At 49.7% G+C, this 15,218-nt stretch overlaps 6 protein-coding genes across 6 annotated transcripts; 4 read left to right on the forward strand and 2 right to left on the reverse strand.

Moving 5' to 3' along the window:
- The first annotated feature begins 2,337 nt into the window (after positions 1–2,337).
- BJY04DRAFT_30599 (uncharacterized protein) lies at positions 2,338–3,272 on the forward strand. Its single transcript, XM_073720098.1, has 2 exons — positions 2,338–2,662; positions 2,741–3,272. The coding sequence occupies exons 1-2, from the start codon at positions 2,547–2,549 to the stop codon at positions 3,126–3,128; spliced, it is 504 nt and encodes a 167-aa protein (XP_073573127.1). The 5' UTR covers positions 2,338–2,546; the 3' UTR covers positions 3,129–3,272.
- A 20-nt stretch (positions 3,273–3,292) lies between these two features.
- Positions 3,293–5,740, reverse strand: BJY04DRAFT_30607 (UPF0187 domain membrane protein). Its single transcript, XM_073720099.1, has 6 exons — positions 5,226–5,740; positions 5,017–5,164; positions 4,877–4,961; positions 4,695–4,820; positions 4,293–4,642; positions 3,293–4,235 (listed from the first exon to the last, which is right to left on the reverse strand). Exons 1-6 carry the CDS (start codon positions 5,487–5,489, stop codon positions 3,700–3,702), a joined length of 1,509 nt encoding a protein of 502 aa, XP_073573128.1. The 5' UTR covers positions 5,490–5,740; the 3' UTR covers positions 3,293–3,699.
- A 2,847-nt stretch (positions 5,741–8,587) lies between these two features.
- BJY04DRAFT_185331 (uncharacterized protein) lies at positions 8,588–9,378 on the forward strand. Its single transcript, XM_073710748.1, has one exon. The coding sequence runs from the start codon at positions 8,914–8,916 to the stop codon at positions 9,109–9,111; it is 198 nt and encodes a 65-aa protein (XP_073573129.1). The 5' UTR covers positions 8,588–8,913; the 3' UTR covers positions 9,112–9,378.
- Positions 9,379–9,573: 195 nt separating this feature from the next.
- On the forward strand, positions 9,574–10,994 carry BJY04DRAFT_216616 (uncharacterized protein; the record flags this gene model as incomplete). Its single annotated transcript, XM_073715809.1, has 4 exons — positions 9,574–9,774; positions 9,830–10,134; positions 10,191–10,515; positions 10,569–10,994. The coding sequence occupies 4 exons, from the start codon at positions 9,574–9,576 to the stop codon at positions 10,992–10,994; spliced, it is 1,257 nt and encodes a 418-aa protein (XP_073573130.1).
- Positions 10,995–12,343: 1,349 nt separating this feature from the next.
- On the forward strand, positions 12,344–14,386 carry gatA (4-aminobutyrate transaminase gatA). Its single transcript, XM_073710749.1, has 4 exons — positions 12,344–12,801; positions 12,858–12,893; positions 12,956–14,118; positions 14,169–14,386. The coding sequence occupies exons 1-4, from the start codon at positions 12,551–12,553 to the stop codon at positions 14,213–14,215; spliced, it is 1,497 nt and encodes a 498-aa protein (XP_073573131.1). The 5' UTR covers positions 12,344–12,550; the 3' UTR covers positions 14,216–14,386.
- A 55-nt stretch (positions 14,387–14,441) lies between these two features.
- On the reverse strand, positions 14,442–15,212 carry spt4 (transcription elongation factor SPT4). The gene is made up of 2 exons (XM_073720101.1): positions 15,007–15,212; positions 14,442–14,937 (listed from the first exon to the last, which is right to left on the reverse strand). Exons 1-2 carry the CDS (start codon positions 15,082–15,084, stop codon positions 14,653–14,655), a joined length of 363 nt encoding a protein of 120 aa, XP_073573132.1. The 5' UTR covers positions 15,085–15,212; the 3' UTR covers positions 14,442–14,652.
- Between the last annotated feature and the right edge of the window lie 6 nt (positions 15,213–15,218).

A 15,218-nucleotide genomic window follows, 5' to 3' on the forward strand; every position in this document is an offset into this window, starting at 1 on the left:
CTTCGCCCAGTTCGGCAGAAGAAAGAACAGCAAATGAACCTTCACTCGTTCACTTTGACAAGCCAGAGTAGTCTTTGTCTCCGCAAGTAAAATCTGACAAGATATCCACAAAATGGAAACTGGAGGCAAATAACAGTGGTGAAAGCGAACGAAAGGGAGATCAGCCAGGAGGAAAGTTCCAGGATGGAATAAACGACAGGAGAAGGAGAGCCATAGTGAAAACGCCTGCAACGGCTATTGTCCTGCGCATCTCTCCGGTGAACAATTGGGGGGGTTGGAATAGAGAACCGAATTTGGAGGGGCGAGGGTTACTTTGGAGGGCGTGGGAAACAGGAAACCTGGGGTGAGTGAATATGTCTCAACTGCAGTTATCGGGTCTGCCACCTCGCGCCGGGCAAAGCTCGGAGATGGGCATTTCTCTTTCCAAAGACCGTGATCTTGGTTATATCCAATATGAGAAGATAGACCTCACTTTGCCCTTCAAAATGAGCCCCATGTTGACTATACTCATCCATCCTGCAGTAGAGCAATGGAGCATTTCCCCCAAGCGAAGCACTCAGCTCGACCATCGCCCGGCCGGCCGAGTCAACCAGTGCAAGGTCAAAGATGACCAGCCGCATTGTAGCCATGTGAAACTTCCATGAGATAAAGTCACAGTTCATAGGCTGGTTAAGCGTTATTATCGCCCAGCTGGCGGATACTGTAGCCAAGGTCATTCACCTGACTTCATTCATTTCTTGTTTATGGCCGCAGGCGGAAATCAGGTTTGGCGAATCAGAACAATAGGAGCTCTTGCATTGGAAGTCTTGACTATAAGTGATATCAAGTGCTTTTTATTGGTCTGTCGTGTGAGGGGTGTCAATGGATGGTTCAATTATCTACCCATTGTTTTGTCTCAGGATGACAGTGTTCTTATTTCACTCCTGGCTTCTGTTATTTAGAGAACAGTTGCTGTCTTCATTGAGGGGTAACCTACGTCTCTACTGACCGTTGAGGTGGGTTTCGCTTCGGTCAGCTCTATGTTCTGCGGGCATTCGTTCTTCGCATAGTGATTGACGTGCAAGAAACCTTCCGACATCGCTATTACTCTCTATAAGCTCTGTACAGCCTAAAGCTGTAGTTGTTTTATGCCGTTTGGTCAAGATTATCTGGGCCATATTATACTAAAGTATGGTAGGCGCAGAAAAGCCGACTTCGGGAGGTGACAAGTGTTGACGAAAGGAGAAGTGTAAGCACTCGTCGAAATGAGTGAACTAAGATCAGAGAATAATGGTCCTCATGAGAAGCTCACACCGTGTTAGCAGTCTTAAAATGCTTCAGTTTAAGCCCCTATGGCAACTAAACTAAGGTATCAGACGGCAACCGAGTGTGGGTTATCTATCAGAAATATCAAAGATATCAAAGTTCACAAAATACTTGTCCTTGGAGGAGTATCGCAGTGACCCTTCGTCTAGTAATAGCTGCCTCGTTTCTTGGAAGTATTTTATACCCAAGGTCGGTATCACCCCCAGACTAAGCAATCATAACCCCAGCGCATTGGTAGCGAAAGTAGCTGAGACTCCCTGGCTCTCATAGTGCCGGCAAGAGCCAATCCACGTTTGTTATTTTGCCGAGGGTTGATACTTTTAGCTATCGGTTCGAAACTTTTATCGTGTTGTTGATGTCTTCGTAGGTATGATCCTTATGATAGTCTCAGGGGTGTTCGCCCTGTACTTTGAGAAGGACTTCTCGGCGGCGATTTAAAGACCGAGACAATACCCTGCCTCGAGGCTCTATTTTCCAATTATTGAGGAGATTTCATGTGTAATACGGGAAGACCTTTCACGCATTCTTGCGAGATCTGGTATGGGGTCTTCCCTGCGAGCACGGTCAAGTCGCCACAGACACCTCTAGTGAAGCGTTCAATTTTGCAGGTCTCACCCCTAAAGAATAAATAGCCTATTACACCAGTCAGTGAGTATTGAATCTGCGGTAGGAGAAGATAGATCAATACCGTAGAAAGAGCTTAGCAGGTACAGGCTGATCTCCGTTGAAAACAGCAGTCACTCGACCTCCGCACGTAAAGTAAGGTCGACAAGCGCTACTCTAAGCCGTCACGGTGCCAGAGTACTTTGATGCACAGTAATCCATCTCGAAGTATGTCAGACGGTGGATATGAAGACATTTTCGTTGTTGTTTTAACAGAGCTAGTGGACAGGCTGCAAACGAAGTGGTCCGCTTTAGCGATATGGATAGTACCTAATCAAAAGGAACATGAGTAGCCAGCAAGCAATGTATCAACCCTCAGAACCATGCGACCGGAGATTGATGGTGTCCTTCCTGCTGTCGCGGACATTTGTTGACACTTCCTTAAGTTCCCAAGCTTCTCCACCAGCGTGCGGGGAGGCCTTGATGCTCCCCCGCAGCGCGGAACGTCAACTTTTCTCCCCATCTTTTTTTTCCTGCAACAAACCAACCTATTCACCAACACAACAACCGCAAGAGACGTTCAGCAGGGCACCTGAGATACCAAGCTATATAGCAGCACCCCGAGTATACTATCGAAAATGACATCCACGAAACGAAAATCCCCCGACGACGCCCCTGCGACCTCCCCCTCCGCCCCGAGAACCATCAGCTTCACAGCGCGCAATCCCCAGTGGACATACTTTAAGCTCCAACTGTACGCTCCCAAGGCTACAATTCCATAGTTATACCCCAAGAAACCTCAGGAGGCTCGCTAATGGATATCCATCACCAGAATCACCCAACCACCACCGTCCCAACCAACCCCGATCGACCCCCTAACAGCACGCACATACCTAACCTCCGCCCTCTCCCAATTCCTCGGTTTCTCAGGGACCGCCATTCCAATTGACATCCTCCACGTCACGCCGTCTACAACAATACAGCCACAAACCTCAACCTCATCGCAAATACAACCACAGCCTCCATACTCACAACCAGAAAGATACATATGGATCCGCGTCCCCCACCAAGATGCCCCGGCGCTCGTCTCCGCCCTGAGCTCCTGGATTGGAGACACGGGAGACTCAGAATCAGATACCGTTGCGTGGCGCATCTGCGCGAAGGGGAATTTCTTGCCTGCTTTGGTGCACGGTGATGGCGCGGACTTGTTTGCTTCTTGAGGTTAAGCACTTGGGATGTTTTATGATGAGGGTGCGACCTTCGAGGATCCTACGCTGCGAGGGATTTGGTTGAGAAAGTTCGTATTTCGCTTCCTTCCGGCGCCGGAGCGATTGAGAACTGGAGAAATTGCGAAAATATTGGTGACTAATTTGTGTTCAATGGATGCATGGCTCGGCCGCTCGAGACTTATATAGTGGTATAACCAAGGACATTGCACGGTATGACTATGATAGTGGTATGATCATATTTGGCACTGATCTTGAGATATACAACACAATTTGAACGATAAACACAGTTTTGTATGTAACGAGAATATGAAAATGACAGACCCAGAACCTATACACAATGGGCAGAAGATATCGATATAATTCAAGTTCAACGAAAGTTGATACAATTGAAAGGAACAAATCGCAGACCTCAGAGGAAATAGCTCATATGCTCAGTAAAGACGCCCAATTCCCATGCTTGCGACGCAACGCGACAGTAAAAGTTTATTTTATTTTTCGCTGATATTGCTGGCAATGAATTGCTTTTGTTGTTGCGGTCACTCGACCGGCAGAGATATGCGAATCAGACTGGAGACGCCTGTTTCCGGAGCTTCATGTTGACTTCCTCAATCATAGTCGAGGCACCAGATGCTGATCCACCTGAGCTGTTAGCAACGACTTTGGCGCGAAGAGCAGCACGGATATCGTCGACACTACGGTCAGCCCAGGAGGGCTGGCCAGAGATGCTGAGCGGGTAGAGGACGTAATTGTCCTCGCGGGAAGTGAAGTCCTCAACCTTCGGTGCTGGGGCGGCGGTAACAATGTCCATCTCGAGAGCAATCTGTCTGCAGTAGGTGTCGAGCGGAAGATCATTGACGTCGTGGCCGAAGGGGTTCTCAATTTCGCTACCGATGGTGGCAAGTCCAAGAATGATATATGCGGCAACGATGGAGCCGGGGATAGTGACCCAACCAAGAGAGTCGTAGAGCTGGAAGGGAAGAACGAGAACGTAGATCCAGGCGATCTGGGCAATGGCGATGCTGTAGGCGGCGGGTAGCGGAGTATCGAGGACACGCTCAGTGCCTGTCACAACTTCGTTCAGCTGAGCGAGGTAGGTGACTATGGTATGTCAGCGATACGTATCCCCAAGAGGTACAGAGAAATAATGGTACATACTGGCTTGTGACTGATGCAGACTGATCGAGAGTGTTCCGTTGTGAATAGTGGAGTCGATATAAGCGGAGATATGGTTAAGAATCTCCAGAGGCAAATGTCCCAGAGGCTTCTTGGATCGCTTGACCAGCTTTCGGGGGTTTGATTCGGCAAAAGAAACTCCAAGATATTCGCCTGCTGCCTTCCACATTGTCCTCCGTCGTGGGGCAATGACTTCGCGATCGTGAGCATCCTTAGCAAAGGTATCGAGATATCCGACTAGACCCGCTAGATCATCGTATCCGACATCCGGTTCGAATCGCAGTTTGTGCTTCAGGGCAACAGCAAAAGCGATGATAAGGTTAATCGCCGTCCTAGACCGTATTAGTTGATTACTCCAGCGCCATTTGACTGGGCAGTTCATACAGCTTTCTCAATAAATCCTCTTTGCCTTCCTCTCCTTCACGCTCAGATGTATTGATCCAAATAGTGCGAGAAAGGTTTCGGGAGGTCTGAATAAGCAGTGACCAGTACTTTCGGCCATCCGCCCACCTAGAACAATGTCAATCGGGCGCCTGTATGAAATGGGGTGGAGAAGAGCAACGTACCTCTCATAAGCTGTGGAGCTGCGGAAGGAAAGGGACAGACCGACGACGAAACCCAGGACCGTAAGAAGGATGTTATCGACAGAAACTGAACGAACCTCAGTCAGCCCAAGTGCAAGACCCCTCCCAGCTTGAAAACTCACTATTATGGACAAATCGCGAGATACATGTAATCAATGTCGACCATCCGGCAACGAAGGCGATGGGAAGAATTAGTTTTGGCATGATACTACCGTGCATTCGGAGCATAATAGGCCATTTCGAATGCTTGTCAAGGTCTCTCGGGCCGTGCTATTAGGAGAAAGCCCGTCAGCGCGGAGTTCAGGGAATTCTTCTTCTGGACCTCACATACAAAATAACGATCTAGATCGTCCGAGTCGCGACGGTTGAGCATGAACTGGGAATCTCGGGAGTCTGCTAAGTTTTCGAGAAAGGTCGGCCGTGGTGTGATACGCTTAGAGCTCTTCGCACTCTTTTCGCTCTTCTCATCGCCGTTGGTAGTGTTTCCATGGTTATTGCCATGACGAACATCAGCCATGACTGGAGCTGGTCCATCACCAGCTGGAGCTGCATGCGCAGCATCAGCTGGAGGGGCTGCGTGTCCACCTCCGTCCATTATGTGTGGTATTGGGTTGAATTTGGCGATGAAAGAATGAAGTAGGACAGTCTAACCAGAGAGTGTCCGCGTGGATTGGATTCAGAGACAAAGAAATCGAAGGGAGAGAAGAACGAAAGAATGTAGGTCAATTCATAGATTAATAGTCGGAGAACGAGTGTTGGAGAGGAGAAGAGAATCTGGGGGCCAGAAGAAAAGGGAAAGGAGTGAAAGAGCCCGGCCTAGAGAGGAGAGGAGCCTGAGGAGGAGATCTACGGAGAGTCATCATGGGCCAAGCCAGCGCATGGGATCGGAGGAGTGACAATTTTAGATGCACCAGACCAGTGCAAGAACGCCACTCCGTCACGACTAACGACACAAAGACCTGGTCTGGAATTTTACGAACTCTGATTCTTTTCTCTGTCCATTGATAGCAATGCCTGCAGCGCCATGGCGTTGATGTTCCGTGGTGTTGCACTCAAAGAACTGTACCAGTGACTTTGCTTTGTATACTCCCCTGTACTCAGCTGAAGAAAATGTCATTAGTTAGTCCCTTGCACGGCTCAAAAGTGAACCTTGGAAGCACCAACGGCTGCGCCCGAATTAAAGCAAGTGCGCCCCTGGTTTCAGGTTCAAGCCAGACTATGTGGGACGGAAGGAGCCGTTGGCTTGCTAATTGGCCACCACCAGATTGACCAAACAGTCCAGACCTCTGATGGCTTGCCCTCGCTGCCGAGCTGAAACGGAAAAAGGAACGACAACTCATGGATGCATCGTGGCGAAGCACTGGCCTCCCACTGGGGTGAGAATTTTTCATGACTCGAGCCCAAGAGCGGCCCTTAGCATCGCCGCATCGCGAGCTTTTTTAGCAGCTGGTCGATCTATTCAATTTCAATAGTCCCGGAATTCGTTCTAATATTGGCATCACGATCTTTCCTCGACTCCAACTACGCTGCGGCTGTTTTTCTCGCGACAAACGCCTCAATCGCTCCGCAAGTTTCTGGTAAATTTTGCGGAGTTCCGGATCCATCGCCAGAGACGCGGCACAAGAACTTGGGCGGTTTCAGCCCTTTACCACGCAATCCATGCCGAAGCATTTCTTGGCCTCTCAGGGGTGAGGCGCACACGAGAAACGCCAGTGACGGTCTGACCACTCGTCAGCGGTAATGACTGGTCAGCAATCAGGAAATTGGGCGTTGGCAGGTGCAAATTGCTGCACTCTTTGTCGAAATACCCCGACTTCTGGTGACTTCCCTGCGTAACCTCACTTCAGTCATCATGCAGACAAATTACGGAGGAATCGTCAATCAAGTGCGTACTACGTACTCATCGGCCGGCCAGCTGAGGAGGTAGCAGAATGCCTGCTCCACCTGGCGTCCAGTGTTCCCACAGGCTACAGGTGAGGAGGTCGATATACGAAGCACACATAACTACAGTATATCTTTCTACATAACAGTTTTGATATAAGAGCTTCGGCGAACAGGTTCGAACCAATGCCATGGTAAACGCCGGCGCTTAGGCTTCCATCGGGCCTTCAGGTATCCTCGTACATACCGCGGACCTCAAGGTCGTAGCGTCGAATCTCGTTCATGCCAGCCAACCCTCGCTGACAGAACAAGTTTCTTATGGAGAATTACCAGGGTAGCGCTGAGATATGAGTCCTTCCATACTTATTTCAATCAAGTCTCCTCTTACAGCGTCGTCTCATCCGATTCGTCCGAGCCCACATCCTCTCCCCTCGCTCTAGTACCTATCAGGCTATCAGACCAGCAGCGATGCCAGACAGCCACAAAACCAAATCCTATGCGCTCGATAACTTGGGGAGACATGTTCCGTGGTTTATGTATCGCGCAAGAGTAGAGCGGTTACATCTCCCAGAAATATCCCCTAAGCGAGGTTTCGTGGATGGTTTGGCGATTTCCATCCACTTATTACTTTGTCGGCGATCGAAAGCGGAACGTATTGACCGTCGAATCACCAGTGGCTTGATTTCATCGTCGAGGTGCAAACGGATATTTGACTTGGGCGCCGGTGCCCGGTTGCCATCATCTTGAATGAAATTAAACGTGATTCACACAATATGCAGTACCCTCTAAGCGTATGCTTAGAAGCCTGTGGATGTGCGTTGACTTGTGCCTGAATCTTGAGAATCGAATCGGAACAGCCAACTGCACTCGGTAAGCCTCCCGTCACGACTTGCCCGTGCCTTGCTGACGGGTGTAACTTTGCCTCGTATTAGACTGAGCGAGTCTCCTAGTGCCGTGTTGTGGTTGGCTGTTTTCTTCCTCAATGAACAGGTTCAGTCAGAGGGTATTTTGGTGGCATTGAGACATCTCTGTTCGGTTATAGGCGCAGATCGAGGAAATTTGTGAAATTCTATCGAGTCGTAGGTCAGTATGGGAGCGCAAAGGAGGCCTTTCCCGCTACGTCCTACTCTAGAGTATGCTCGGTTGAGAGACGAAGCGAATTAATTCGAGTCTTGGCGAGTTACAGCACGTCATTCGTAAACCACTGCTAGGTACCAGGTAGACTCTAGATCCGTCAAGAGTGAAAAAGCAGAGGAGATCAATGATCTTCGACCTAGCATGATCTACCGGTCCGGTGGAAGAAGGAAATAGCATCACGACACGTGGATCCGTCTCAATAAAGAAGACACGATGTGCAATTTTGGTACCCATGAGTTGGGACGATCCACTATCGAACTGGCAGCGGACACTAACTCGGCAGTTTGAGAGGCTAGGTGGTCACCCAGGTATACATCGGTATGAATGTTCCGAAAGCTTGGTCCGTGGGCGAATAATTCAGCCTTCAGGCACTGTCTTGTCATAAGTCAGTGGTATTTCCGCAAACGTCAACGCCAAAAAATCAGGGGAGTCTCGGGGAGCTAAGCTGGTCGGCACTTGGGTTGTCTGTCTGCACTCTGCATCGACCATCGAGACATTTGACTCTTGAGACGCAGGCTCCATTCGGATGTCCTTAGCCCGGTCTAAGCGTTTCTTAGCATGCTCTCTTCCCCAGACTAAGCCTTTAGTGCATTTTGAACTGCCAGGAGTAGTATCAGTCTCCTACCTATCTTCTGATGCTTTACTACTAGGGTCGACGACGACCGGTGCGGGGTAGTTACAGCAGGTAGGTAACTTGAATCGAGAACACCCGACGCAGGCTCCATTCTCAAATCTCAAATCTCCCTTCGCCACACAGGCTCCTCCGGGCCCCGGCACTGAGTATTGCCGCCAATCTCGTCAAGACGAACTCGATTCCAGATTATTGATCGTGCACTTCAATAGTTCTCGCCTTCAAGGACCAAAGTGCTGGTTCAGAAGCTCCGACCATGGGTGACGAACGTCTACTCTCCGGATCCTCAAGCTCGGTCGAATCAGGGCCTTTCAGAACATCGCCAAAAATTTTCGCTAGACGATTTCGGAAAACCCTGCACTAATGAACCATGGGTATGAACGATGATGCGACAGGAATGCCAGTTAATAGTGTCTCGTGCTCCCTAGGTTATGCTCTTGCCAGCGAGGATCATAGCGCGCTACGGATCGCTCAAATCACCTATCACAGCCACGCAATGGGGTTTTGGACAGCGGTGATAGTCGCGTCAGTTACTGTTTTCGCAATGAATCCATCGTTGAAGCCATAATGCCGTGTCTATTGGAGGAGGTATTCTTGCGATGTCGGATCCTCATCTGATACCATAACCAGATCGAGCCATTCAAGCACCCTTAAAGAGTCATGCAAAATAAAAGCCGCAGCCATTTAGTTCACGAAGCAACCCATGGATCCTCGATGCGCTATTAGACTGCCTCCAATTCATGAGCTTCTTGCAGCTCCATCCACTTATGCCAGGTACGCCGTGCATCAACCATATATTAAGCATCTCTCACCGGCTTTGTTTTGCCTGTCAGGGACGAGTCTTACAGTTCATCAACCTCGGCGAACTCATCTGCGATGTGTTGATGACATACTAGTTCGACGCGCCCTACGCCTCAAGCATTTTACACCAGCTGACAGTACTCCCTGGTGACATTGACCATTACCCTCACTGTGTCCGGACAATCTCATCATAGTACACACCGCAACACCGTAGAGAACGACCGAGACAATGCAGCTCCCTCCCATCGAAGTGCTTCTTACCTGGCCCAAGCCGAACTACGATAATCCCCCAACGCGCGGTCATGCTGTGCTCGTTGTGACCATTATATGTCTGTCGCTGTCTACCATCATCACTCTTCTGCGAGTGTGGACCCGACTGAGAATTACACGGACGGCTGGTCTGGATGATGTTCTGATAGTCTTTGGCTTGGTATGTTGATTAAGCGTGCTAAATTACTTTCCGGTGGTTTTCTAATTGCCTCTAGGTTTTTGGAATTGGCATGGGTGTCGTCCTATGCATTGCAACCGAGCAGTATGGCTGGGACAGGCATATTTGGGATATCCCACTGGAGTTGTTACCCGCAGTGTCGAAGTTGAACCTCAGCTTCCAGATTCTTTTCTCTCTATCTTGCTCCATTACCAAGCTTTCGTTGCTATGGTTCTGCAAGCGTCTGCTAATCGTAGGAACCAAGGGCGTCTATTCACGATACAACATTGCTATGATTGTAGCCATGGTTGTCGTTGCATTATCATGCATTCTTTTTCTGTTTTTCAGTCTCTTCCATTGCAGGTCAGATACATTCCATCTGCCCTTTTATCAGGCTTGATCAACTAATACTGCTGAAGACCCATTCACGCATACTGGGACTTGGAACCTCAATACCCACACCACTGTCTGAACGATGGCGCTATCGTTTTCTCGGCTAGTACTATCAACATCATAACAGATGTTGTGGTCACCATCCTTCCTATGCCCTTGATCTGGAAGTTGAAACTACCGGTGCGGCAGCGCCTTGCTGTAATCTCGATCTTCGGCCTGGGAATTATAGTTGATGTTGCTGGCTCGATACGAACAGCCTATGTCTATAAGAGCATGCTCGCTTCTTATGACACCACCTGGGAAGGTTGGCCAGTCTTACTGGCAGCAACAATAGAAATCAATGTCGGCTTGGTATGTAAAGACGTCCCCACTCGCCTCCACAGCCCTTAAATAACACCCATCAGATCTGTACCTCAGCACCAGCGCTACGGCCTTTGGTCAACCTCTATCTGCCCCGTCTTGTCGGCTCGTCGCACCGATACGGTTCCAGTCGATCTCAAGATCGCAACAGGATATCATGGAAGCTGCGCTCGTCAACAACGGCATCAAAACAATCCAGATCCTCACATCACTACGGAGCCAAGGAAGGGATGCCCTCAATAAAGGTCCTTAGAACGGTGGAAATGGAAACATACAGCGAGACTCGCTCCGCCCATCAAACGATTGGAAGCGTGTATGACATCTCGAGCCAGCCCCTGTCCCCAGCACAAACTGAGGAGATACACCTCACTCACGGCTCGGTCAGCGAGAGGTCAATGTCACCACCTTCGTCATCCATTCACAATGATGTTAAGGGGCTCCCGCCTGGCCATGGTACTGAGTCAGTTTAACTTTATACTCTCTTTCAATACTTCCCTTCGTTTTTCATATTTTGTTTTCACTCTTGGTCTATGATTATTAGGATTGTCATGACCCCTATATATCCATTAGAGTATATAAAACGATATAATCCAACGATACTTGAATTTCACGTGGAGGCGTTGCCGGAACCGCCTGCAACAACCTGCGGGGACCGCATCCTGGGTATCGCTGATCAGTGTTTCGAGCAGATACAGTGTTTGATTATTGATTTGTGTAAATTGCTCTAGTCAAGAAAAGCTAACCAATTGGTTCGACATTCCGGGATTCGTGGGCTGAGGTACGGCTAGGTAGCTTAGGGCATGCAGGAACAAAGTGAGTGCATGTGGCTAAACATGGTTGCCCTAAACGCTGTTATATACAATAAGCATTAATATTCGGTTTGAAAATGGTTTATCTAGTTTGTTCATAAAAGTGACTGTACGGAATAAAGATCTGATGCCGCCACCAAACTGTATATATTTTTTTGTAACCCATCAAATTGAGACCATAATAATTACTTCGGTGCTTCAAGCTTAAATTGATTTCCTCTGCATATTTCCCCGATACGACACAGAAAACTATCCCTTCGCCCAGAAATGAGGGCGGAGGAAGCTATCTGTTCTGGAATACAATGTCAAAACCCAGTTACATAGGGAATCTGGCTGTCTGGAATCTGCAGCCCTCGGCCTGAGCGTTCGATACCCCGGATTTGCCCCGCAACCCCTGACACATGTCTTCTTGCCCGTGCTGGGAGACAAAAACTAGATTCAAACTGATTATACTCCGTATGGACTAGGAATTCGTCGTATGGTTTCCACCAAATGAAGTCTCGAACGACCGGCGCTGTTGCACTGCTAACATAATCGGCGAATCTAAAAAAGGACCGTGGCCGGCGGCCAAGTCAGCACGAGAACCATCTTTAGAGTGCTTGTTGAGTTTGATTTCGAGGCCGAATTGACCTTCATACGCATCAAGGGAGTTGAAGAGCATAACGACAAAACTCGTTTAGGCATCTGTTCCCGATCGCGCGCAAAACCGTGACTCCGGAATCTCGGCGATCTCAGCTGCGTCGGAGACAGAAAGGGAAAATCCAGTGGGCCGCTTATGCTCGAGAAGGAAAGACGATTCGAAGCGCTTTGTTTGCTGTTATCAATCGGAATTCTGCGCCCTTGCTTTTGGAGATCTTGATGTCGCTCGGTGACTCTGATTGGTCTAAATCGCCGAAGCAGTTGGAGCTTCAATCACCGCTTGCTGTGATCTCAGCGGTCCATCCCACTTTGTTCAACCAGTATATAAGAGCATGTGCCTGGCAGTTCCTCCCTAGACTTTTACCTGAATTCAATTGTATCTACATTTGGTCCAGCACTTGATTTTTCCTGATTCCGCCCATTGAGCGCCCGTAACTAGCTGCACAATTGTCTACAGAGCTCGGTACAGCTCTTATCACATCTCCGCTCTTATCGGGAATCCCTCTCAAGGGCTCTTCCTCCGTCATCGCATTTTCCTTTTTCACCCCTCGACCTCGAAATCTCCTCTCAAATACACAATGGCTGCCGTCTTCCGCTCCAGCTTGACGCTCCGAGCTTCAGCTCGTCTTCCTGCCGTCCGCACAATCACGACCACACCCCACCTGCGAGCTGCGGAGAAGGCGTTCTTCCCTGATGAGCCTACTGCTCCTAAGCTCGCCACGGCCATTCCTGGCCCTAAGAACAAGGCAGCTGCTGAAGAGCTCAACGAGGTCTTTGATGTCCGCAGCTTGAACATGCTCGCTGATTATTCCAAGTCTGTTGGCAATTAGTATGTCAATCTACCCCGCACAGCTCTCGCAATACACGACTCTAACAGCCAGCCAGTATCGCCGATCTCGATGGAAACCTATTGCTCGATGTGTACGTCATCTATCATATCTTATCTCTTGCGTTGTTTCTTGAGCTAAACTGACCGATTACAGCTATGCTCAGATCGCCTCCATCCCCGTCGGTTACAACAATCCCCACCTCCTCCAGGTGGCCGCTTCCTCCGAGATGGCTAGGTCTTTGATTAACAGACCAGCTCTCGGCAACTTCCCCTCCGCCGATTGGTCTCATATCCTGAAGACTGGTGTTCTCAAGGCTGCTCCCAAGGGCTTGGACCAAGTGTTCACTGCCATGGCTGGATCCGATGCCAACGAGACTGCTTACAAGGCTGCCTTCATGTACTACCGTCAGCAGCAGCGCGGTGGCCCCGAGAAGGAGTTCACCGAGGAAGAGCTTCAGACGAGCATGGTGAACCAGTCTCCTGGCTCTCCTCAGCTTTCTATCATGTCCTTCAAGGCTGGCTTCCACGGCCGTCTCTTCGGCAGTTTGTCCACCACCCGCAGCAAGCCCATCCACAAGCTCGATATCCCTGCCTTTGACTGGCCCCAGGCCCCGTTCCCCTCTCTAAAGTATCCTCTTGAGGAGCATGCTAGAGAGAATGCTGAGGAGGAGCAGCGCTGCCTCCAGGAGACTGAGCGTCTCATTAAAGAGTGGCACAACCCCGTTGCTGCTGTTGTCGTCGAGCCTATTCAGTCCGAGGGTGGTGACAACCACGCCTCTCCTGCCTTCTTCCGCGGCCTTCGCGAGATCACCAAGCGCAACAACGTTCTATTCATCGTCGACGAGGTTCAAACTGGTGTTGGTGCTACCGGAAAGTTCTGGGCCCACGACCACTGGAATCTTGAGACCCCTCCCGACATGGTCACCTTCTCCAAGAAGGCCCAGACTGCCGGCTACTACTTCGGCAACCCCGCCCTCCGCCCCAACAAGCCCTACCGCCAGTTCAACACCTGGATGGGTGACCCTTCCCGTGCCCTCATCTTCCGTGGTATCATCGAGGAGATTGAGCGCCTCTCGCTCGTTGAGCACACTGCCGTCACTGGTGACTACCTTTTCTCAGGCCTTGAGCGCCTCGCTAAGCAGTACCCTGAGCACATACAGAACCTGCGCGGTAAGGGCCAGGGCACATTCATTGCTTGGGATACTCCCAAGCGCGACGAGTTCCTTGTCAAGGGCAAGGGTGTTGGTATTAACATTGGTGGAAGCGGCCAGAGCGCTGTTCGCCTGAGGCCCATGCTGATCTTCCAGAAGCACCATGGTAAGCTACTTCACTTCGTTTTAATGAAGAATATAACTAACTCGCCACAGCCGATATCCTCCTTGAGAGCATTGAAAAGATCATCAAGCAACTGTAAAGTTGTTTGCTTGTGACTTGATTGTTGTTTCCACGGCGTTTATATGGTAAACTGGGAGCCTTTTCGATTATTTGCATATGCGTATTGATATTTATATACAAGTCCATGTTTGAGATTTTATTAGTCGTCTAAAAAGATACCAAGCTAGGGAAATAAATCACATTTCAGATCAAGCTTATAATGAATCCAGTAGGGACATGATGATAGACCCAACTCCCGCACGAAAATACCGTAGCAGAACCCCTTAAAAATCCACGAAACTCCAGCCAAGTGCATAAAAAGACGGTAAAAACAGAGACAGAGAAAATGGGGTATCTCTTGTGCTCTCTGGTCCCGAAACGGCAAAAAATAGATCTAGACCACCTAGTAGCATGCCTCGCTTCCACCGAACGCATCACAGCAACCATATTGTACCCCAGTTGTGTATCAAGAATCGCTCATTCCCCCTCCTCAACGTTACTTCCATCCCTCGGGATGTACTTAATCCCCGCGTCCTCCAGATGCCCGATGACTTCGTTCGGAAGCGACCCTGTGACCTTCACCGCATATGTACCGGGAACGTAGCTATCGAGCCGTTGCCAGCGGGCTACCCAGCTTGTTGCCGGGTCGTTGACGGTTAGCAAGCCTTCGAACACTTGTGAAGTGCATTCTTGGATGTTATCGTTGTTGCCGCGGAGGCCGAGGACGTTATCGCAATTCGGGCAGCCTTCGCGCATGAATTTCTAATAAAGACGTGTCAGTGGGATCTGAGATGCGAAGGAAGATGAGGAGAAGCAAATCGGGGGTCTTACGCTGTGTAGCTGGACGAGGGAGCAAACCATGCAGGCGCGGAGAGTGCGCTGCTGGCTGGGGGGAACGAAGAATGACATTGCGGCGTGGTGATCAATGAGGCGAGAGGGAGAGAGAGGTGAGAATATGGAGGAAATACGCCTAGCGTGGCGAGCTGTGTTGGTCTCAACCTAACGATCGTGCAGTGCAGTTTGAAGTGAGCCTTGTTCTTCAA

Source organism: Aspergillus karnatakaensis (genome assembly GCF_047715665.1).
Source record: "Aspergillus karnatakaensis strain CBS 102800 unplaced genomic scaffold BJY04scaffold_15, whole genome shotgun sequence".
Lineage (NCBI taxonomy): Eukaryota > Fungi > Ascomycota > Eurotiomycetes > Eurotiales > Aspergillaceae > Aspergillus > Aspergillus karnatakaensis.

Bases quoted from the DNA above. Each gene is read 5' to 3' on its own strand.
- BJY04DRAFT_185331 (XM_073710748.1), top strand. From the start codon at position 8,914: ATGGGTATGAACGATGATGCGACAGGAATGCCAGTTAATAGTGTCTCG.
- spt4 (XM_073720101.1), bottom strand. From the start codon at position 15,084: ATGTCATTCTTCGTTCCCCCCAGCCAGCAGCGCACTCTCCGCGCCTGC. The intron at 14,938-15,006 runs GTAAGACCCCCG...CGTCTTTATTAG, and splicing joins CCCTCGTCCAGCTACACAGC to AAATTCATGCGCGAAGGCTG.
- BJY04DRAFT_30599 (XM_073720098.1), top strand. From the start codon at position 2,547: ATGACATCCACGAAACGAAAATCCCCCGACGACGCCCCTGCGACCTCC. The intron at 2,663-2,740 runs GTACGCTCCCAA...ATCCATCACCAG, and splicing joins ACATACTTTAAGCTCCAACT to AATCACCCAACCACCACCGT.
- BJY04DRAFT_30607 (XM_073720099.1), bottom strand. From the start codon at position 5,489: ATGGACGGAGGTGGACACGCAGCCCCTCCAGCTGATGCTGCGCATGCA. The intron at 4,962-5,016 runs GTGAGTTTTCAA...AGGTTCGTTCAG, and splicing joins CTCGCGATTTGTCCATAATA to TTTCTGTCGATAACATCCTT. The intron at 4,821-4,876 runs GTACGTTGCTCT...ACATTGTTCTAG, and splicing joins AGCTCCACAGCTTATGAGAG to GTGGGCGGATGGCCGAAAGT.
- gatA (XM_073710749.1), top strand. From the start codon at position 12,551: ATGGCTGCCGTCTTCCGCTCCAGCTTGACGCTCCGAGCTTCAGCTCGT. The intron at 12,802-12,857 runs GTATGTCAATCT...ACAGCCAGCCAG, and splicing joins TCCAAGTCTGTTGGCAATTA to TATCGCCGATCTCGATGGAA. The intron at 14,119-14,168 runs GTAAGCTACTTC...AACTCGCCACAG, and splicing joins GATCTTCCAGAAGCACCATG to CCGATATCCTCCTTGAGAGC.